Source organism: Primulina eburnea, chromosome 17 (assembly GCF_022965805.1).
Source record: "Primulina eburnea isolate SZY01 chromosome 17, ASM2296580v1, whole genome shotgun sequence".
Lineage (NCBI taxonomy): Eukaryota > Viridiplantae > Streptophyta > Magnoliopsida > Lamiales > Gesneriaceae > Primulina > Primulina eburnea.
The window spans coordinates 1,283,625-1,307,500 of record NC_133117.1 but is presented as its reverse complement, the minus strand read 5'-3'; the positions used below and the strand labels follow the sequence as shown (position 1 = coordinate 1,307,500).

General features: G+C 34.1%; 2 protein-coding genes across 2 annotated transcripts; both read right to left on the bottom strand.

Moving 5' to 3' along the window:
* Window positions 1-3,777: 3,777 nt before the first annotated feature.
* LOC140818139 (protein trichome birefringence-like) lies at window positions 3,778-6,901 on the bottom strand. Its single transcript, XM_073177997.1, has 5 exons — window positions 5,689-6,901; window positions 5,169-5,361; window positions 4,881-5,074; window positions 4,631-4,789; window positions 3,778-4,457 (listed from the first exon to the last, which is right to left on the bottom strand). The coding sequence occupies exons 1-5, from the start codon at window positions 6,714-6,716 to the stop codon at window positions 4,103-4,105; spliced, it is 1,929 nt and encodes a 642-aa protein (XP_073034098.1). The 5' UTR covers window positions 6,717-6,901; the 3' UTR covers window positions 3,778-4,102.
* Window positions 6,902-21,889: 14,988 nt separating this feature from the next.
* On the bottom strand, window positions 21,890-23,790 carry LOC140818205 (uncharacterized). Its single transcript, XM_073178094.1, is given in 4 exon segments — window positions 21,890-22,204; window positions 22,276-22,355; window positions 22,850-22,933; window positions 22,935-23,790. Coding segments are annotated over 4 exon segments (1,074 nt in total). The 5' UTR covers window positions 23,751-23,790; the 3' UTR covers window positions 21,890-22,110.
* Window positions 23,791-23,876: the final 86 nt, after the last annotated feature.

The window sequence follows — 23,876 nt, the reverse complement described above, 5'->3', positions numbered from 1 at the left end:
GCAATTTATAGCATATTCATCGAACCTTATTGGCAAAAAGACGTGTCGTGAGTTTATATGTTGGCAAAAATTTGTGTGAGACGGTCTCACGTGTTATATTTTGTAAGACGGATCTCTTATTCAGTTATTTGGGTCATAAATGATATTTTGTGAGACAGATCTCTTATTTGGGTCATAAATGAAAAAGTATAACTTCTTATACTAAGATTATTACTTTTTATTGTGAATATTGGTAGGGTTGACCCGTCTCACAGATAAAGATTCGTGAGACCGTCTCACAAGAGACATATTCATAAATGTATACAAATTTTTATTTTTAAAAAATCTAATATGTACAAAATTTCAATATATCTATACAATTATGATGATCGAGTTACGATCCCATTTTATTATTTCAAGAGAATTCTTTAATAAAAATTATAACAAAGGCCATAATGAGGGCCAAACCCATGAAAACATTTACAAAATCTATATAATTAGATTGTTGCTTTATATTTGGAAGCTATGTTCTCAATTTTTCTGTCCGAACAATTTGTTCTTGTCGCAGAATCTTTTTTACAGATTTACTTTTACCGAGCGATGATTGCTCATACCTTGACTAGAATGGCCTAAACGATGGTTCTTTTGCTTTATTCGAAAGAAACCAATTTATTCATGAGGTGTATATATAAGTAGTGCTCTATTCAATCCAAAGAGTACAAAGAAAGAGGTCACATTTTTTTTCAATGTAAAGACAAGTGTGACTCATTTGAAAAATACATGTGACCCCTAGTAGCTCTTTGATTAAGGGTTAGGATGCTAATTTAAATGTCGGAATGTTTTCGCCGAGCTCTTCTAGCGCCTCTAAAGTTGGTTTGTGACGTAGATCAAAACCTTGAGCTCCTTCGATTCGCCAACTTGTTGTTATATTATCGGAAATACTTATATATATATATAACAGTATAAGAGTACAACGCGTGCACTGAGACTAGGGGTGCAAACGAACCGAATCGAGCCGAATAATAGTAAAAAAGTCAGGCTCGAATTCGGCTCGAAATAGGTATATTCGAGTTCGAGCTCGATTCGAAGTTCGATAATTTCAAATATTTGGGCTCGAGCTCGGCTCGAAATGAAGTTCGAGTTCGAGTTCGGCTCGAAATATTCGTGAACTATTCGAATTATTGCTCGGATATTAAGGTTTGAAAGCTCGAAATGCTCGAAATATTCGAAATATATATATATATATATATATATATATATATATATATATATATATATATATATATAATCATATTATATTATATTAATAAAATATTAAGGCTCGCGAATAATCGAACAAAATAATTTGGGCTCGAGTTCGGCTCGGAAAAAAGTTCGAACGTGTTCGAGTTCGGCTCAACTTCGATAAGTTCGAATACGAATCGAATATTTATCGAGCCGGCTCGAAAAACTCGCGAACATGTTCGGTTCGTTTGCAGCCCTAACTGAGACATTAGTTTTCTTGATTGAGAGGGTAGGCTTTAAACAAGAAAGACGTTTAATAAATGCGTCAAACTCAACACTTTTAGTGCGTGGTTTCATACTCGAAGCTAATTTTTGTCAAATTCAAAGACGATTTGGTCTCCAATAAATGAAAAAGGCCAAGAAGACTTTAGGTTGCTTTCTCCATTGGTGAGTTTAATTAAATTTATCTTCTTTAGAAAAATTACATTGTACAAAAAATAGAAATTGGCAATTAAATATTTGAATTTAGTTGGGAAGAATCAAGATCACGAATAAAGTTGTTGACTCAAATTCCTCCGATAGGTACAAGGTTGTTGTTTTTATTTGATTCGAGCAACGAAGATAATGCAACACTATAATTCCATTTCTTAATTATTAGAACACCAAAAAACTTATCCTCTCACCATCCCCGTTGGCAAAGAAATCCTTGATCGTGATAGATATGATAATCTATCCTATGGAAAAGAAATTAAAAAAACATTTCATAATAAAAAAAAAAAAAACTAATGAACTTTCTTAGTAATTTCAATGAAATGCTGTTATTGATAAAAATAAAATATGTAAAATAAATACTATGTGATATACTTGAAACAACTCAAGTTAATCATTTTCGAGTAGATCTTTTGTGAGATGATCTCACGAACTTTATCTGTGAGACGGGTCAATCCTACCGATATTCAAAACAAAAAGTAATATTATTAGCATAAAAAGTAATATTTTTTCATAGATGACCTAAATAAGATATCTGTCTCACAAAATACGACCCGTGAGACCGTCTCACACAAGTTTTTGCCATCGTTTTCATACAGAAAGTTGCAGGAAATAAAATTAGTATACCATGTACAATTTCGAAAACACGAAAAAAAATTGTGTGAAGATAAATTCATTTAACTTAAAACTACGTATTTTGAAAAATCAAGCATAAAATTCGTTTCAACTTATATATTGAGACCTAGTCGATAGCCCCATGGCTAAAATGTGAATACATAAAGTTTAATAATCTTTTCACAATTAGGTTGAGCGAATGTACATTTTAAATTGTTAATCATTCAAATGATTGAACATTTCATTTTAATATATTTGACTCTCAACTTTTGTCTAGAGATTTCAGTGTCAATTTTTTCTATTATTTTAGTATTTATCTATATGTTCTTATTTTAATAGTCTTTAAATTTAGATAAGATATTGGCCTAATCCCTCCCGCCTATAGGCTTTTGTTTAAATTCGTTTATTTATTATATAGATATTAGAGATATGCCAAATACCAATCCCAAACTATATTATCCTTTTAAAAAAGATAATCCTTTTAAAAAAATTGATCATTCATAAAATACAAAAACTCATGTGAGACAATTTCATATGTCAATTTTATGAGATAAATATTTTAGATAAAAACTTGTATGAGACGGTCTCACGGATCGTATTTTGTGAGACGAATATCTTATTTAGGTCATTCATGAAAAACTATATTTTTTATTGTGAATATCGGTAGGATTCACCTGTCTCACATATAAAGAGGCAAAAACTTATGTGAGACGGTCTCACGGATCGTATTTTGTGAGACGAATATCTTATTTAACTCATTCATGAAAAACTATATTTTTTATTGTGAATATCGGTAGGGTTGACATGTCTCACAGATAAAGATTCATGATAATGTCTCACAAGAGACCTACTCAATATTTTATTTGGGTCATTGATAAAAAATATTATTTTTTATGTCAATTTTTTTACTTTTTTATTGTAAATATAAGAAGTATTGACATGTATCATGAAAAAACATTCGTAAAACCAGTCTCACAAAAAATATGTTACGTCCTATTTCCCCCCACCAACCTTCAAACCGGCAATTATTATTATTATTATTCATATTTATTTATTTTTGTATACCGGCAATTTCGTTATAATAATAAAGAACGTTGATTACCACCCAAAGGACAAAGGTCAATGTTTCCCATGTGAAGATGAGGAAAAAATGAAGAATAAAGTGCGAAAATTTCAATAAATCGATGGACAGATGTCCGACTAAAATATATAATAATATTCATGAAAGTAGCAAACTGTTGTGTCAAAATCAAAGCTTATATCATGAAAGTTAAAAGCATGTAAGAATTTAGACAAGTGTGAAGAAAGATGATCAAAATATTAATTAATTGTTAACCAAAGATAAGGCATACTTTTTGTCACCTTACTTTAATCAAAAGCACTGTCACGTCCCAACCAACTTTTGATAAATTATTATTAACCTGGGATCTAAAATATATGAACTACAAGTAAATTTGGAACAGAATATCATGATGTAAATGGTTTATTTATAATCTTAAATAAACAAATTAAACTATTAATTACAATTCTTGCAGCCATTTCCCCTTTCCTCTCATTATCCCAATGAAAACATATCAAAAGTTGTGTATTCTATGAGTTTTTTTGGTTGTAAAAAAGCAAGAGTGTAATTCACACTTCTATAAATAAGCTCGTTTCAATGAACAGGACAGAGCAGAGCATCCTCGAGTAGAATATTTTACTGCTTCTTTAATTCTTGCCTGGTGATTTGAGGGCGGGGAAAACCAGCCGCATGAGTTCCAACAATTGAGATACCATCCAAGAATTGAGATTTGGCCTACGACTGTTTCTCCTGCTGTCGAAACTTGTTTGATTTAACTAGAAGCTCTGCGTATAGGATCTCGTTCCATGCATCCGGCACCCCGGGGAGGCACCAATGGCTGCAGTCTTGGAAACTTAAAGGAGATCTCCTCTCTTCTTCTGAGAGATGTTGTTTCCGGTATATTGATGGATGGCCATCCTTCCGATAATCTGTCATTCTGGTGACGTTCATATATGTTACATGGGTCTTCATTCCTTTAAAGACCTTCTCCAAAACAGTCATCTTTGGTGGATAGGGAGTTAGATATGTTTCGTTCTTTATTGGCTCCGTTTCGTGGTCGCATTGCCCCCCGGAATTCCATTGCCCACCACTACAAGCAAAATGCAATAGGTTCGTTGAAGAATATATGGATATGCAACCTTCTTTGCTGAAGAAAATCAATAACTAGAAACTAGATAATAATGCTTGCTTATCCCACACCACACGGTTTGATCTTTTATCGTAATCCTATCGTACAAGTGAGTATTTTGGTCAGATTACTACCTGAAATGAGATGCTGAATAGCCTCTGAAGAACACGAGAGATTTCGAAGGACTGATATGGGTATCCACCCATCTTCCCCACGTCGTTAAGGCCTTTCGAAATGCTTCATTCACGTCTAGGTCGCTGTAAACATGGCTCCCTTCATGGTAATAGTCCTTCCTGATTTATTCAAATGATGATAATTTAGTGCATTGTAATGTTAGTCATGCAACAATGAAGTTATCGAAATGGGACAGAATTATTTCTTCACCCTTTCGAAGTCTTCTCATGAGTCCACCAGTGTCCAGTGTTGAACACAATCACGTCTGCATTTTTATATTTGTCAGCTGAACTTCCAATCATATCAAGCCGGAGTGTTTCCTTCTTCTTTCCATTTTTCGACGAGACTTCCCACTCTTGAACCAAGAAAGGAGATACGAAAAACTCCACCCTGCATTTGTAGTCCTATCAAAATTACACAAAGTCAGAAAATGTTCACAACAAAGATCATATTTCTTGGAAGATGTAAAAATATATACAGATCAGTTCAGTAATTTACTTCAAATATGAAGGCATACGAAGCTTCTGCCCGAAAATGGTGCCGACCGGATTCTTCATAAACCTTTTTCTGATCTTTCACAGAGTTCTTGAGGATGCAAATAAGAGATTCCCACATGTTCCGGTTGAGGGAATCGCCAACAAAAACTAGCCTTTTTCCTCTCAACAATTCCAGCATATGGCTGCCGTTTAACCTGAATAATATTCAAGGGATAAACGTATGCTAAATTAGAACATTAAAAGACAGTGAAAAGATCAAATATTTCACGGCTATAGTCCAATCCCACATCAACAAAAAATTAAACTGATCAATCTGAAAACCCGAACTTTTTTCTGAGATCGAACACTATTGCGGGATTGCAGAGTCATGGGGTAATTTTCTAGAACCAAAGTACCAACCAATTCAAGAAATTATCAAACCGATGTAGCAGTTGGAATTTCACTCTCGGTGAATATCTACCCATAAAAATTCATTCTGCAGAGTATTTGAAAAAAATGGATGATGGAATTTTGCCACATACCTTGGAAGAGCGCAACCTTTTGGCTTCCACTTAAGTTTGTGGTAGCCATTGTCAGGCCTACCGTTACGGAAACAATTAAATTGCTCATCGATCAGAGAACAAGAACCGGGATTGTACAGCGGATAAGAGTCATCTCTCACCCAATTCCCATCAAACAGATCACAATTCATCAGGTCATCCATCCCTTGTTTGCCATTTGAGGCATTAGCGCTAGTGTTCTGTTTCTTCATCAAAGAAGTGAAATTATGAATCAAATCCTTATCTGAGGTCCCTTTTCCAGATATCAAAGTAACATTTTTCACCGGATTCGGTGGCTGAATAACAGTTCTGTTCGCAGCACTGCTCTCATTTGCCTTCAAGATTTCAACTTTATCACCCAACGCTTCACCCCGAGTTTGATTTTGTTCAACGGCTTCACTTTTATCACTCAACTGGTAATTTTGAGTCTGGTTCTTGACGCCAGAAGACCCTTCACTGGATTTTGTCGGGGTTGTATCGTTATTCACAATCTCATTTACAGAAGGCTTCTGGGGCAAAACTGTGACGTTAGTTGGCCTCAAGACATCAACTTTATGGGTTTCCTCTTCATTCCGAGTCAGGTTTGTTGCGGCAGGAGTCTCTTTATCCGAATTCGGTGCCAAGGATGACAAGTTCTGAGATCCAATACTGTCGGTTCCCGAAAAACTATGGGATTGCGACGGAGACGACGAGTTTGGGAAGAAATAAGAGAAAATCGAAGAAACACGAGATCTATACGAGTCATCCGAGAAAATCGAAGACGAAGTAGGAGAACTCGAACTAGGAGCACCATGGCCGCCTGTACTTACAGCAAATATGTTGGTGAACCATGGAGAAGAAGAGTTCGAAGAAGGGCTAAAAGCGAGGAAAATGGTGAAGGCAATAAAAACAAAAACAAACCCATATGCAATCGCAAAGGTTTTCTTCGTTCTGAAGATTGAGAAGTGGATTTTAAAATCGGAGAACAGACTCCCACCATTAATCGGCGAATATTTCTTTATATCCGCCATGTGAGCAGCGAATGTTTTGCAGCACAAACGAAATCCTCGAGAATGTATGAGAATTTCCCGGAGAAACGGAGAAAGAAAGAGAGATTTTGTTGTGTGCCGATTGGAGAGTTGAAATACAGAAAGAGACAGAGAAAAAGTAAGAAGTCTGAGTGGGTGCGTGAGAGAGAGTTTCCTTATCAGAAATGCTTTGCTGCGTATGTATATATATTGCATGTATACGTATCTACATCTGCAGTCAATTTTACATGATTTACTTCTCAAAATAAACAGAATTTGAGTGTCTTTAATGCAAGTTTTACTTTATAATACAGAGAAGATCTTGTGGTTTATAATTTATATTCTCCGCTAGAGTTATATTGCCACGACATTTTTTCTATTGCCAGAGAAAATGATCAACTTTTTGTTTTTCCTCCACATTTAGATCTAAACAAAAACTTGTATTAAACGGTCTTATGTCTAGTATTTGTAAAACAGATCTTTTATTTGGGTCATCCATTAAAAAATATTACTTTTTATACTAAAATATTACTTTTATACTAAAAATATTACTTTTTATTATGAATATCGGTAGGTTTGAACTGTTTCACAGATAAAGATTTGTGAGACCTTCTCACAAGAATAATTTTTAACAGATGAGTTAAATACGTTTCATTTTTAAATATTAGATTAACTCATAAATTAATCTGTTAATAAATTTTATGCATATATTTTAAATCCAAGATTTTATTTTAAAAATATAATCTTGATTTCCTTTTATTATGTTTGCCGTTGAATAAATTTTTCCCAAGCCAAACGATATTAGATCTTACTTATATGGGTATTACCTTCAATTCATTCCAACGAGTCAGATCTTATCACATATATAATTTAAAGGAAAGTGGATCCTATATATATATGAACAAATCGTGATCATCCATCCTATCACAAGAGCAATACTAACGTAAATAAAATGAAATAAACTCAAACCAAAGTTGACCCAAGTGGCGGAAAGTGAGTCCACAATTGTGTGTAATGATTTGATTTTTGATATTAAAATGCCACTGGAGTTTGCGTAATTTACTACGAGTGCCACCACAGTCAGCAACTCATTTTAAACTTGAATCCGATCACTCGCATGCCTCCACGTGTACACGCATTCCGATGGAATTTTCACGAACTCGCCAAACAAGCCCCAATTTCAAACACAATTAATTAAAGTATTAAATACTCATTAAGAATTAAATCCCATAACTGAATCATTAACGAAGATTTCCTACCAATTTCAAATTGTTTCTTCATTCTTTTGAGTCAATATAGTAGTATTGTGTCATGACCAAAACTGATGTGAGACGGTCTCACGGATCGTATTTGTGAGGCAGATCTTTTATTTGGGTCACCCATGAAAAAATATTACTTTTTATGCTAAAAATATTACTTTCTATTTTGAATATGGGTAGCATTGACCCGTCTCACAGATTATGATCTGTGAGACGGTCTCACATAAGATCCACTCTTGTGTCATATGTGCAAAACTAGAATAATAATTAAGCAAATCAAAATCAATAGAAAATTTCTCAGATTTATTAATCTCTGTATAATTGTTTGTGCATATCTATCGATTTTTAAAAAAGGAAAATTATTTTTATACTCGCTTTTTTACGATTTTGGTTATCGGAATTATTAATTTCAATTCACTATCTTTGGCTTTTATTACAATTTTTATAGTGGTACAGTCGATATTCTCAATAAAGAAAATTTAATTTTGATAATATAAATAATCAAACATACTGAACCGTTTTTGACTAAACTTTTGACACACTCTTTACCATATTTTCGGCTTATCAGTTGTATTTTTTTTCAAAATACATATATTTTATTTCCAAGATGGATGTATGGAAAAATTCCAAAAATAAAGAAGGATAAAATTTATATGATTTTCCATTTATTTCATAGTGGGTTTTTTTGGTAAATTTTTATATAATTAATTAATGAAAATAAATGAGAAAAAAAAAGTAGAATAATGAAAGTGGAGTTACATAAGTTCTTGACGCGTGGACCTCCGTGGTATTTAACTTTGACTACGGCCGCCCGTACGATTGCCCGTCAACGGCCGTAGCATAGTCTTTGGCTCCTTGACTTTTTTTTAATAATATAATAATATTTGCTACATCATTTTTATTTTGATAAAGAAATTAAAATATTAATAAAAAAATTTAATAGAGTTGAATATTCAAATGATTATTTATTTTTTAAAAATATATAAGATAACTGTCCATAGCCAATTACAAAAGATAGGTTTTGAATATAAAATATTATATTTATGAATGAATGTCATGCTTGTGTAGAATATCAACTATATGGTAGAATATTATGGAGTTAGATATAGGAAAATAATTCACAAACATTATTGTGTAACATTCTCAGTGTGTTAATTTTATCATACAGATTTCTGATTCGATTCAATTCAATTTAGAAATATATTATTTTTTATGTCAAAATTACAATTTTTATTATAATCATAAAATTGAAATGTGTCAATCTATATTACGAATAAAAATATATCGTAAATCGCTAACTATAAAAGATCAAGAAATAATTTGAAAGTATTTTTGGCAGGCACGTTTCTTTTTTTTTTAGTAAAAATTCTAATCATTTGCACAGAGGGAAAGATTAGGATGAATTATTGATAAGCCCGTACATACTTTAGCTAAATGAGTGGGAAATTGATAGATTTTGTCGACTCATTTGTTCATAATTGCTCAAATAAATAAGGAAATGAAAATTGATTTGCGGGTTTGATAATCATAAAATTTATTTAAAAAAAAACAAATGAAAATAAAAATGGGAATTTTATAACGTTGGTGACACTGTTCCTTTCCTACATGACTAACGCAATAATTCTCGAAGGGTCGATTTCAAATATGACAAATGAACACAAACGGTGTGAATTTCGAAGTTGCATTAAATTGAAAATTTGAAATTAAGGATAAATCCACATATATTATTGCCTCACACCTCCAATATTTTCGAACTTTTGCACGATTTGTGTTGCTAGTATCGCCAGCCAACAAACAATTCCATTTGAACTTTTAATTTCATTAGATATATATATTTAGTGCATATCAAGAAGAAATTAGGGTGAGTCGTTTTCTCCGTCTTGTATATTTGATGTTCGACACCAACTTGTGTGAGACGATGTCACAGGTTGTATTTTATGAGACGGATCTCTTATCTGGATCATCCATGAAAAAATATTTCTTTTTATGCTAAGAGTATTATTTTTATTGTGAATATCGATAGGGCTGACTCGTCTCACATATAAAGATTTGTGATATCGTCTCATAAGATTATTGTTAGATGACACCTTATACTAATTTATATATACCCAACTCATTAAATATATTCAAAAAAAATATAAAGAAACTTATATATACTACTCATGAGACGGTCTCATTTATCTTTATTCGTGAGACGAATCAATGATATTCATATTTACAATTAAAAGTAATATTTTGACATAAAAAATATATTTTTGAGTGACCAAATAAAATATATATCTCACAACATTGATCAATTAAATCATCTCACATGAATTTTACACACACACACACACACACACACACACACACATATATATATATATATATATATATATATATATATATATATATATATATATATATATATATATATATGGGGAGAAAAGGAACTTTCCTTCGATTCATTTAATGTTCCTCTCTAAACAAATATCCAACTGCCAGCCAATACTTCATCCACCGACAAGATACTAAAAAACAATATAAACGATTATTTATTATTTATTTGGTATTAATTTTGTTGAATTTGTGACTGAGTTTCGAGCTCGAGATTTAATTATAATTTTTTTTTAAATATAGTAGAATCATATTGAGCGAAGAATGATTCAAGCAAGATCAAATATCAAATATGTGATAAGTAAAATCATTTCTATTTTTAAAATCTTTAATTAATTAGTAATATCTTTATTTTCGTTTTTACACAATATTATGTATCTTTTGAAACGGTCTCACATATATTTATTCGTGAGACGAGTCAACTATGTCTATATTTATAATATAAAAATATATATCGCATGAGTGATACAAATAAAATATTCGTCTTACAAAATCGAGATAATCTCATTTGTGTATGTTTTATATGTATACCATATATACTAATAAAAAAATCGTATGAAATATACTTCCGTTTATTCTTTATATGATTATAGACGACATAAATATAATATCATGCAGGCTTTAGTGCCTATGCTTGTATCACTGGCTATTATTATACATGACTCGAATTTTTAAAACTAATAATATAATATTATAAATTATGTTGTGTGTAATAATTATGTCAGCTGGATTTCAGTCGTTGTATAGTATAAAAATTTTGAATCGAATTATTATCAAATTCTTTGTCCTAAATTAGTATCAGAGTCAATGTCACAAATAAAATTATCATCGATTGCAAGATATGTAATTATTGAGAAAAAAATTGTTGAATACAATAAATGTTCTTGTTAAATAAAACAATCAAACGTGATACTTGAACTAATATTAATTTAAAAAAAATTAATTTATATCGTTACAACCGATTATATCTTTTCGAAATTCACGAACGCTCGTTCTACATATTATACTTCAAATTATAGAGCTGTCCCGCAATAACAAAGCAGGCTGTATCATTATTCTTTTAGGCTGTTTGCCTTTGATACGCATTAAATGGGTGGGTGGATTCGATTTGTTTTCAATTACCACCCATTATATTGAACTATTTAATTTATTCATTAATAAATATCTAATATCAAGCTTCCAAAATTAATTTTTTTACAAATTCAAGATTCTATGTTGTAATCTATCTCTAAGATTACATATGTCACATTTTTACATCACATAATTTAAAAATAATTAACTAAAATTGTTATAAACTTATAAATATACTGTTGAGTTCCTTGTTGTAAGTAATCCACGGCAATTGTATTTAAGCGAGGCTATTGTTTCTCAGCCATGCACACAGAAAAGTAAACAACACAAAGAAACTGATTTACGTGGTTCGGCTTTGATAAGCCTACATCCACGGGAAGAAAGACGACAAGTTCTTTATTAGATGACACGGGAGAAATTACAAGGAATACATCAATGGTGAACCACACTCTAGAATCTATTCAATCAAGCCTAGTTTCCTTGATCTCACTTTCTTCTCTAGTGTGTGCTTTACCCTCACCACTCTCCTGTTATCTTTTCCTCTCTTTTTCTTGTTGGATCTTCTAGTCGAGAGGTCCCTTTTTATAGGCAACCATTACACCTGTGTTTGATTCTCCACAGCTGATCCAACTCCCCAAAGCAACTGCTTTCAACTTCCTCAACTGATTGATCACCCCAGTGAGCCAAAGCCAATGCTTTCTTAACAAACTCCCATTGACTTGTTATGTTGCAGCACTTTGAGAGACACACCGATTCTGTCTCAACAATCTCCACCTTGTCTCACACAAAGAGCGTGTCCTCCTTCTTCCACCTCCCAAAAGGGATTAGGATACAGTTACCAGATTTACTAAGTCCAAGCATTGCTTGAACTTAGCTTGTGGCAGTCCTTTGGTTAGCATATCTGCTGGATTATCATGAGTTGAAATCTTTTCAACCTTTACATTTCCTCCTGCAATGACATCTCGAACAAAATGTAACTTTACATCAATATGTTTGCACCGTTCATGAAATGCAAGATGTTTGGTTAGGTGAATGGCACTTTGGCTATCACAATGTACTGATACACTTTCTTGAGTTATACCAAGTTCAGTCAGTATTCCTTTAAGCCACAATGCCTCCTTAACACCTTCAGTTAGAGCTATATATTCAGCTTCGGTGGTGGACAAAGCCACAACAGACTGTAGTGAGGACTTCCAGCTTATAGCCGTTCCAAATAAGGTGAAAATGATTCCAGTCATGGACTTCCTTGTATCCAAGTTTCCAGCATAGTCAGAGTCAACAAAACCAGTTAAGGGATTAATCACTTCAACCCTTTTCTTAAACATTAAACCTAGATCTTGCTTGTCCTTGAGATATCTCATGATCCACTTCAAAGTTTCCCAATGTGAACTTCCAGGATTGGCCATAAATCTTGATACCATACTCAAGGCATATGCCAAATCTGGTCTAGAACACACCATACCATACATCAGGCTTCCCACACCACTTGCATACGGTACCTTTTCCATGATGTTCTTTTCTGTATCCTCAGTAGGTGATTGATCACTTGACAGCTTGTAATGATGTCCTAATGGAGTAGTAACTGCCTTGGCTTCATGCATTCTGAACCTGTGGAGCACCTTCTTGATATATGAGCTTTGGTGAAGGAAGAGTGTTCCCATTTTCCGATCTCTAATAATTTCCATTCCAAGTATCCTCCGAGCATCCCCCAGTTCTTTCATATCGAATTCAGAGTTCAGTGACTCTTTGAGTGCTTGAAGATCACTCTTGTTCCTGCTTGCAATCAGCATGTCATCCACATATATTAACAAGAAAATACTTGGTTGTGAGCCATCGCCTTTCATGTATATACAGCTGTCAAACTTGCTTCTGGTGAAGTGTTTCTGTATCATGAACTCGTCAAATCTCTTGTACCATTGTCTGGGACTCTGTTTTAGGCCATACAAAGATTTTCTCAACAAGCACACCTTCCCTTTCTCCACTCCACTTGAATATCCTTCGGGCTGTTCCATGAATATGGTTTCCTCAAGGTTTCCATGGAGAAATGCAGTTTTAACATCCAGTTGCTCAATTTCTAAGTCCAGCTGAGCTACAAGGGCTAACATGAGTCTGATAGATCCATGTTTGACCACTGGAGAGTAGATATCATTGTAATCAATTCCCTCCAGTTGTGTGTATCCTTTTGCTACTAACCTGGCCTTATATCTTGGATTTGAGTTATCAGAACCACCTTCCTTGAGTTTGAAAATCCATCTACACCCAACTACTCTTTGCCCTTTGGGTTTATGAACAAGGTCCCATGTATTATTTTTCTTCAGTGATTCCATTTCCTCATCCATTGCCCTCATCCACTTATTTCTGTCTTTGCATGTCATAGCTTCCTGAAATGACACGGGTTCAGTAGACTCCACCTGTTCAGCTATATTGAGTGCATAGGAAATCATGTCAGCTTGTGCATACTTTTGTGGTGGCTTGATTTCCCTTCGTGGTGTATCTCTGGCTAACAAGTACTGATTTCCTTCTGTTCCTGATTCAGTTTCTTGAACTTGGTCCATTTCAGATTGTTCAAGATTATTTTGATCCAAGGATGTTTTCATAGGGTCCAAGATGTTTTCCATTTCGACATGGGAGTTAGGGGTAGGGCTAACTGATGTGGAACTACCTCCCTTTTGAAGAGTGTATCCCATCTTTTCCTCATCAAATGTAATATCCCTTGTGTTGAAGCACCTTGGACCAGTTCGTTCTAAGTTCCACACTTTGTAGCCTTTAACTCCAGGGGGGTAACCAATGAATATGCACCTTAGTGCTCTAGCTTCTAGCTTATCTTGTTTGACATGAGCGTATGCCAAGCATCCAAACACTTTTAGATTTGAGTAATCAGACGGCTTTCCATACCAGTACTCCATGGGTGTCTTAAACTTCAAAGCGCTGGATGGACATCTGTTGATCAAGTAGCTGGCAGTGGTTACAGCTTCTCCCCAGAAGCTTTTTGGCAATCCAGCATTCAACAACATAGACCTTACTCTTTCAAGTAGGGTCCTATTAATTCGTTCTGCTAGACCGTTCTGCTGTGGTGTTCCAGGAGTGGACTTGTGTCTAACAATTCCTTTCTCTCGGCAATACATATTGAAAGTTTCCGAGCAGTATTCAAGACCATTGTCTGTCCTTAAATGTTTAAGCCTTTTATTCAATTGATTTTCGATCAGTGTGACCCACTCATTAAACCTTGAGAAGGCTTCATCTTTTGTTTTCAGGACATAGACCCACAATCGCCTTGAATAATCATCTACTATGGTCATAAAATACCTTCCCCCACCATGTGTGACTGTACTTGAAGGTCCCCACACATCAGAGTGGACATATTCAAAATGTCTGGTGGTTGAATGGTTTCCTGGCCCAAAGCTTATTCGTTTTGACTTCCCAAGGATACAATACTCACAAGTTTCCAAACCCTGAATTTTGTCTCCACAGAGGAGGTTCTGTTTGGCCAATTCAAGGAGGCCTTTTTCACTGACATGTCCAAGTCTCAAATGCCATAGTTTTGTCTTCGTGTCTTGGTTTTCAATAATGGATGCTCCACCTAGGACTGTATTCCCTGATAGGATGAATAATGAATTCTTTCTTACTGCTCTTATGACTACCAGAGATCCTTTGAGGATTTTCATGTTTCCATATCTGATTTGAAAGAGTATCCATTTGACTCCAGAGTGCCCAACGAGATAAGATTCCTCTTGAGTTCAGGGACATACCTGACTTGTTGCAAGATTCTATCAGCTCCATCATGCATCCTTAGTCTTATAGTTCCAATCCCTTTTACTCTACATGACTTGTTATTTCCCAACACAACCAGGCCTGAGTCTGATTCCTGTATTGATTCGAACCAAGATTTTGTTGGACACATGTGAAATGTGCACCCTGAGTCCAGTATCCATTCATTTGATGTATCTTGGTCTGAGATAGCTAGGGCCTCTGCTGATCCATACCCATCAGAAGTTATTGAAGCCTCACCATCATCTTTCGTTCTGTCATGTACCTTATTCTTTCAGTTGTGGACATTCACGTTTGAAGTGCCCTTCTTTATGACATATATAGCACTTAAATCTTGGCTGACTCTTCGATCTTGACCATCCTCTCTTGCCTTTGTATTGGCGTTTTTCGTTTCTTCCCCGAGTGTTCAAACTTTCACCCTGAGAGGACTGACCTTGAATCTGGTTTTTTCTCTGTAACTCTTTTGATTTAATGGCAGATTGAACCTCTTCAAGTGTGATGGATTGCTCCCTTCCATACAGTAAGGTATCTCTGAAATGTTCGTAAATCCTTGGTAGGGAGTTCAGCAGAATCAAAGCCTTGTCCTCTTCTTCTAATTTTACTTCAATATTTTCAAGATCATCAAGAATCTTGATAAATTCATCCATTTGATCCGAGATTGCCTTGCCATCATCGATTTTAAACGAGTACAATCTTTGTTTCATGTACAGACGATTGGCAAGAGACTTTGTCATGTATAGCTTCTCGAGTTTTCCCCACATTCCAGCAGCAGTGGTTTCCTTTGAAACCTCCCGAAGTGGTTTATCACCCAAGCATAGAATCAAGGCACTCTGTGCCTAGGAAGCATTGATCATCCTCTCTTTCGAGTCTTCTTGAGATGATTCTTCTTCCTTGAGTGATTCGACAAGGCCTTGCTGAATCAAGATGGCTCGCATCTTGATTCTCCATAACCCAAAATCATTATTACCGGTGAATTTTTCAATATCGAATTTCATTGATCCCATATTCTTGATTTGTCGATCAACGATGGATTAGCCTTCCCACAGACGGCGCCACTTGTTAAGTTCCTTGTTGTAAGTAATCCACGGCGATTGTATTTAAGTGAGGCTATTGTTTCTCAGCCATGCACACAGAAAAGTAAACAACACAAAGAAACTGATTTACGTGGTTCGGCTTTGATAAGCCTACATCCACGGGAAGAAAGACGACAAGTTCTTTATTAGATGACACGGGAGAAATTACAAGGATTACATCAATGGTGAACCACACTCTAGAATCTATTCAATCAAGCCTAGTTTCCTTGATCTCACTTTCTTCTCTAGTGTGTGCTTTACCCTCACCACTCTCCTGTATCTTTTCCTCTCTTTTTCTTGTTGGATCTTCTATTCGAGAGTTCCCTTTTTATAGGCAACCATTACACCTGTTTTGATTCTCCACAGTTGATCCAACTCCCCAAAGCAACTGCTTTCAACTTCCTCAACTGATTGATCACCCCAGTGAGCCAAAACCAATGGAATCCGGATATCTCCACACTGGTATGATATTGTCCACTTTGGGTTTTAACCCTCATGGTTTTGCTTTTGGAACCACCCAAAAGGCCTCATGCCAATGGAGATATCATTCCATCTTATAAACCCATGATCTTTCTCTAGATCTTCCAATGTGGGACTTTGGTTGCATCCCAACATATACGATACAAAATCTGACAAAAGAGTTAGGGAAAAATAATAATAACAGTACATTTTCTATATATTAGATACATGAATTTAATTGCATAGGAAAAATAGATACTCAAATTTTTTATTAAATTCAAGATTTTAACCTCGGAAATATTATATAGTTATTACACCAAATCAATTATATTTCTGAAAATTAAGAACTGAAATTTTCGAATGGAAATAACGAATCAAATTCATTTGTAGGATCGAGTGCTTACCGCTTTACCAAAAGCTATAGCTAATGGTAATGGTGCAACTCAAATCTTTTAAACCCCACAGCAGCACAAGCACCATGGTTCGATCGCTCTACCAAGCAAGGACAATTATTGCACCCAACAATCTCCCTCCCAATAATTGCACTCCTTGCAATCAATGGGAATCGAACTCATGACCTTGGCTCTGATACCAATTGTAGGATCGAGTGCTTATCGCTTTACCAAAAGCTATAGTTGGTGGTAATGGTGCAACTCAAATCTTTTAAACCACACAGCAGCACAAGTACCATGGTTCGATCGCTCTATCAAACAAGGACAATTATTACATCCAATATCATTAATTTGGCTTAGATCAATATACTTTTACGCACAATTATGTTGTAATAAATTCACGTACTCCTTGCACTGGTGGAACTAGTAGGAGTGGGGTAGATGATTGTCGTAACTACAAAATTATTGATTTTATTCAATGTTCCGGTGTATTTAATAATTATATATATATATATATATATATATATAATGTTTTTCATAAGACGATTTCACAAAATTTTATATTTAAACGAGTCAATTCTGTTCATATTTATTATAAAAACTAATATTTTTGACATAAAAATTATATTTTTTCATGATTGACATAAATATAATATATATCTTACAAAATTGATCAGTGATATTGTCTTACAAGAGTTTTTGTATATATTTGCACAAGATATATAGTTAAATTTACAAAATAATAGATTTATTAGAGATAAGAACCGCAAATGTTTTTATACGATATATATATATATATATATATATATATATATATATATATATATATATATATATATATATAAACCACATACAATTATTTTGAAAGTATTTTGTAAAACAATTCAGCAAAGAAAAAAATATTTTATCAAATACAATTTCGATAAAAGAATATTTTCAAAAAGTCCCCAACATGTTTTTTTTAAAAATTTGTGTTATTATATATGTGCAACACATATAATAATACAAGAACCCGATAAATAATTGTTTATCGAATAAATTTAATAAACTTAGTAAACTAGAAAAATAAAATATTCGGGTGGCCTATGACAAATAATTATTGTCATGCAAATTAAGCTATTTGCTTACTATTAATGAAAATTTAAAGAAGAAATAAGTATATTTTTCATAATTAAATAGCATAAATGAGGCGTCATTTAAATAATAATAATGCATAAATAATAAATAGAACAAGACGTGTTTAAAACAATTAATTCAGTGGTTGAACAGTTTTATTTATTTATTAATTTGTTAAAAAAAAGTGCATTCACAAAAAAAAAAAGAAAAAAAAATAGTGCAAGGCCCAGTATACTCGAAATTTTACGTAATTCTTCTATTTAAAAATTAAAAAACAGTTTAATTTATTTACTATCATTTGACACTTAATTTTATCATATTTTTCATCTTTATATAAAAACTTTTACGTTTTACTAGAATCGAGCTCGAAATAGAAAAATAGCACTACTCGATTAAATTCAAACTTAAATTTGTGTGTTAAGTGTTTAATTTATTGTTTTTTTAGATTATTATTATCTTTAAGTTTGATTTATGTGTGTTTTTTAGATTATTATTAATTTTAACTTATTGTGTTCATTTTGTATTTAATTTATTGTGTTTATTTTATATTTAATTTATTGTTTTGATATTACCTTAAAATTTTTATTTATGTATGAGTTGTGTGTTGTCCAAATTACCCTTGTGTTTAGTTTATTGTCTTAAATTGGTGTTTAAGTTGTGATTGATTTATTGTTTGTGTTAAATTTGTGTTAAAGTGTTTAATTTATTGTGTCTGCTTAATTTTTATTATGTTAATTTTTTTAGATTATTATTAATTTTAAGTTTGATTTATTATATATGTTATAGACAATGGTTGCACTTTTAATTTTAAGCTAGTGTTTGAAAGATATTATTTTCAACACTTCAATGTTTAAAGTCAGTGAAATGTTTGAAAATTATACGTAAAAACTAGAAAGAAAAACAATACCAAATACTTCATTCCAACAAAAAATTAGTTTATGTTTCAAAATTCATGAGTTTTAAATTTTTCCATATATATTTTACTCCAAAAATGATCTTTTTTATATAGACAAAAATTTGTGTGAGACGATCTCACGGATCGTATTTGTGAGACGGATATCTTATTTGAGTCACCCATTAAAAAGTATTACTCTTTAAGTTAAGAGTATTAATTTTTATTATGAATATGAGTAGGGTTGATCCGTCTCACAGATTATGATCCGTGAGACGGTCTCACATGAGACTAACTCTTTTATATTTGAGTACCATGAGTGTGAAACATTATGCATCCTCCAAACTTTTTGACGTTTTTAAGATTTCATAGATGAGTTTTCGATCATTATTATAGCATTAAACAGAAATCAAATGAAAATTGTATTATTATTGATATTATTAATATATTATTATATAATTTGTATGATACTTTATCAATTCATTTATTGTAAATGTATGTCTTTCTATTTTCTAATGTCTATTTCTATTTTATACATAAAAAAGTTCAATATGAGACAAGAAACGTATTCTGGCCTTGTAATTTATACATGCATAGTATCAAAATAGATATTTCACACTCTTTCACCTATTAAACCGTTCTATACAAATTCTGTACGACAGAGTCGTCTGAAAAACTATTCGTAAGGAAAATCAAATACTCATCTACTCCATCAACTCCGAAATTCTTTATGAACAACTTATTGTAATCTTATTTTAGTTGGAAGAAACCATAAATGTAACAACTAACAGTACATCATAGTTATATATATTTTTTATTATCATTATGTTAAATTATTATTTTTGTTGATTACACTACAACGTATGAGAAATTCTATTTTGGTAATCGAGATACAAAGATGTATTATAAGAAAAATATTAATCTAAAACACGTCATATTTAATAAAATATATAAAAAAAGAAAAAAAATGGAAGATATTGTCATTCAAATCTTCTTTCTTTTTCTTGCCTACACTTGTTAAGCAAAAAAGAGAAAAACGATGTTATCTTTAATTGATTGACCATTCCTTTTCTCTTCAGAACACACAAACAAAACATGTCTGTAATATCACCAAACCCACACATTCTATACAGAGAGATCCACCAAGGGAACCCCAGCAGCTTCAACAGGTTCGGGTTCGGATTCGATCGGTACGGCAACGACTGGAAAGGAAGAGCTAAAAGAGATTTAAGGGCATTCATTCTGGCCAGAATAGTTCAATCCCGAACGTTTGGAGATGGATCCCATTCAAGAACAGATACTGGAGCAAGCTAAACTTGCCTCAAAACCCATCTGTTTCTCTTCTCTAATTTCTCGCTGTTTTCTTGATCAGTTTTATTAGGAAGTGCAAAGGATGAATGTTTTACATAAGATTAGAGTCTCCCACGAGCCAAGAGAAGGGATTGGAGACTTGCTAATTCTTCATTTTGTTGATTTATAACGATGCTTGACGCTTGGCAGTTGCGGAGGCGATCGGAGGCCACGAAGCATGGCTTGTTATCGAAGAAGTGAAGCAAATGATCCAACAGTGTATAAAATAGAAACAACAACCTGTAGCATATATCACAATTATCTCATGCAACACTTTCGACGTGTAAATACAAGGTTTTGTTTTTTTGGTTGGTTGCTCATACATATCGATAACCTAGGCATGTTTCGCCCAAAAAAACTCATAGGAGTAAACGCGTGTCGGAAAAAAATGCGCTTGAAACTTATATATATTTATCTTCAAAGTGTATATGTGGATATTGATCAAATATTCGGGAAGAAGATAAACCAACCTAGTGAAGAAGCTTTTGGGCTTCCAACAGGCTTTAATCCCTCTTCACCAAAGTATACTTCGTTCAATCATCCATGATCCCTCCCACAAATTTGGGATGGAAGTTGAGACGAACAAACCCAAGTATACTTCGTTGAATCATCCATGATCCCTCCCACAAATTTGGGATGGAAGTTGAGACGAACAAACCCCAATCCACCTGCGTCTGTCATATGCCTTCTGCAAGTCCACTTTCAAAATAAATTTGATCGAAATGCACTTCCGAGTGTACTTTCTCAAAGCTCTTGAGCAAGGTGGATATTGTCTACAATGAACCTTCCATGCGTAAAAGTCGCTTGAGCTTGGGATAAAATGGGTTTATCTATGCTGAGAGCTATTGGATTAACCTTTTCCTGATTTTGTCTACTGACTATTCTAAATATTAGATGTATTGGGGTACCAAATTCTTTGTATGTCAGCACCATCTGCTTTCCTCATCTAGCTCACGTTCCCAAATTAGACTAAAAACGCTGTCTGTCGAGGTTGCCCGACCCTTAGGACGACTAATTCATGTTCAAGTGTCGGTTCACATGGATCCTTTCGCCGCAAAACCTAGGGAGCGAACATGGGCGGACCGACCGGCCCAATCCAAAGTCCAACTACGAGTTTTTAACAGCAACAACTTAAATATACGCTATCGTGGAAATGGAATTAGCGCGGCAGCTAGCCCTCCAATGGATCCTCGTTAAGGGATTTGGATTGTACTCATTCCAATTAAATTACTAGTAGAATCCGATATTGTTAACTCCACTAAAAGGCTACAAATACCCACAAAGACTGCTGGCCCGAAGATAGCATTTCCCAGTAAACAAGCCATGTTGCAACAGTAGTAGTGGATGAATACAAACTTTGTAAAAGATTTGTCCAGGGAGTCAACCATTTTACAGAGTAATAGACAAGAAATGGTTGGAATAAAGCAAATTCTTGTGTTATTGCTTATCACACACATATTCAAACAAGAGATGGATGAGCCACGATCCACTAGCAGAAACGTAACAGAAGAAAATCTCTAAATTGATACCCAGACAAGTCGTGGTCTTGTGTCAAATTTGCCGCATTTAATCCACGACTCAAATAATCGAGTCAAACATTACAGAGTTCTATTATCGAGCAAGAATAAACCTGAAGCATATTCATATTCCAAAGCCAAAAACTGTCCGTATTCTGTGGAATATGATCTCTCTCCATCCCTTCTCAGTATTTTCCACCACAGTTGAATTGCCATATCTGCAATATAGTAAATTGAAGAATGAAAAATCGAACAATGTCGAGAAAAATGTTGAACCAGAGACACCGACCTGTCTTCTTCGGGTACATCAGTGTGTGTGAGCTTGACAACTGTCACTCCAGATTCAGGCTCGTCAAAGCTAAGGCGCACCTGCACGAATATCACCATCTCTTACCAGCAAATCAATTAAGAAAATTGTTTGCCTAAATTAAAGACGTCCCGCAAACATAAATACCTACAAGGTGTGCGAAATGTATAAAATACATACAGTAACACACATGCATGGAAATGGAAAGAAATGACAGATATGTAGCCACACAAACTCTACCCGATACTCCCAAAACTAGAGAGACATTTGCTATGAACATGATTTGAGCAAATAGAAAACCGCAACACCAAGTAAACATGAATAACAATTTTGTAGTTTCATCCGATTTTTTTTTTTTTAAAAAAACATCCAATCTTCCAAACAACTAGACAAAAACCTCTCATGGCTTGTTTATCCATTCAACCAAAGAATGATGCCATCTTTCAGTAACTAAATTTAAAAGCCACGTATTCTTAATGTGCATAATACAAATCTAATTCGCAGTAGTAACAGATAGTTTGAACACATTAAAGCTCAAGATAGACGAATACTCTACCTTTGACTGGATTCCATCAGGCCAGCTACCAAATCGCCAGCTCTGAACAATCAACTTTCCTTCCAGCAACTCAACATTTTTCCCAGCTCACTGAACCATCAAAGATACTAAACTCCCCTCCTACCTCCTTACTTATCCGAGCATTGCTTTGAGTAAACCCCTTCCACCTATTCTCATCCATTAAAATCTCGTACAAATCCTTAGCTCGACAATTAAACTTTTCAGTCATAGTAATTGTCTTAAACCCCTCATTTCTCTTCTCCTGCTTCTTCTTACTCTCCTTAACACTTAAGCCACTGTTACTGGCCGAAACATTACCCGAACTAGCAGCAGACCCAGAATCAGAAGTTGGTTTTTTCACAGTTACTTTCTTAACTTCCAAATCATCCTTAGCAGGCCCACCTTTGGCCATTGCATTGACAAAATCTTTAACTTTCTCAAACACAAACGGCTTCCCTTTCGCAATAAATGCTTCCTTCACCCTTTTCCCAACCGGCCCATCATCTTTTACAGTAATTCTAATCTCGGGATCCTCGCCAGAATTCTCATCGGCTATGTAAGGCAGCTCAACAGTACCCTCAGTATTCAAAATCACAGAACTACCGTCGGAATCTTTGACCTCAGCCTCGTAAGAAAGAACCAAATTTAACTCATACCCAGGTATTATTTTCCCCTTTCGAACGTTTAGGTATGCTTCTCCTTCGAGTTTTTCGATGTCCTTGGTTTTGATGTAGAGATTTCCTTCGCCAGAAAGGATTGCTTTGTTGCACAGGAGGTTGGTGAGGAAATTTCGGGACCAATCGAGGCAATCGGTTTCTGCCCAGTGCCAGTTGTGGACGTTGGCGCCATCGGCGCGGTCTTCCACGATCCAGCGTTTGTCGCCCTGACCGATTTTGGCCATTTTTAGCAGAGAGAGGCTTGGTGTGCGTTCGTTCTGTATAAATATAGTCCACTAATCACCAACAGTCAGTCTGAAACCCTACTCCATAATTTTTAAATCGTTTTATTTTATTAATTAGACATAGAA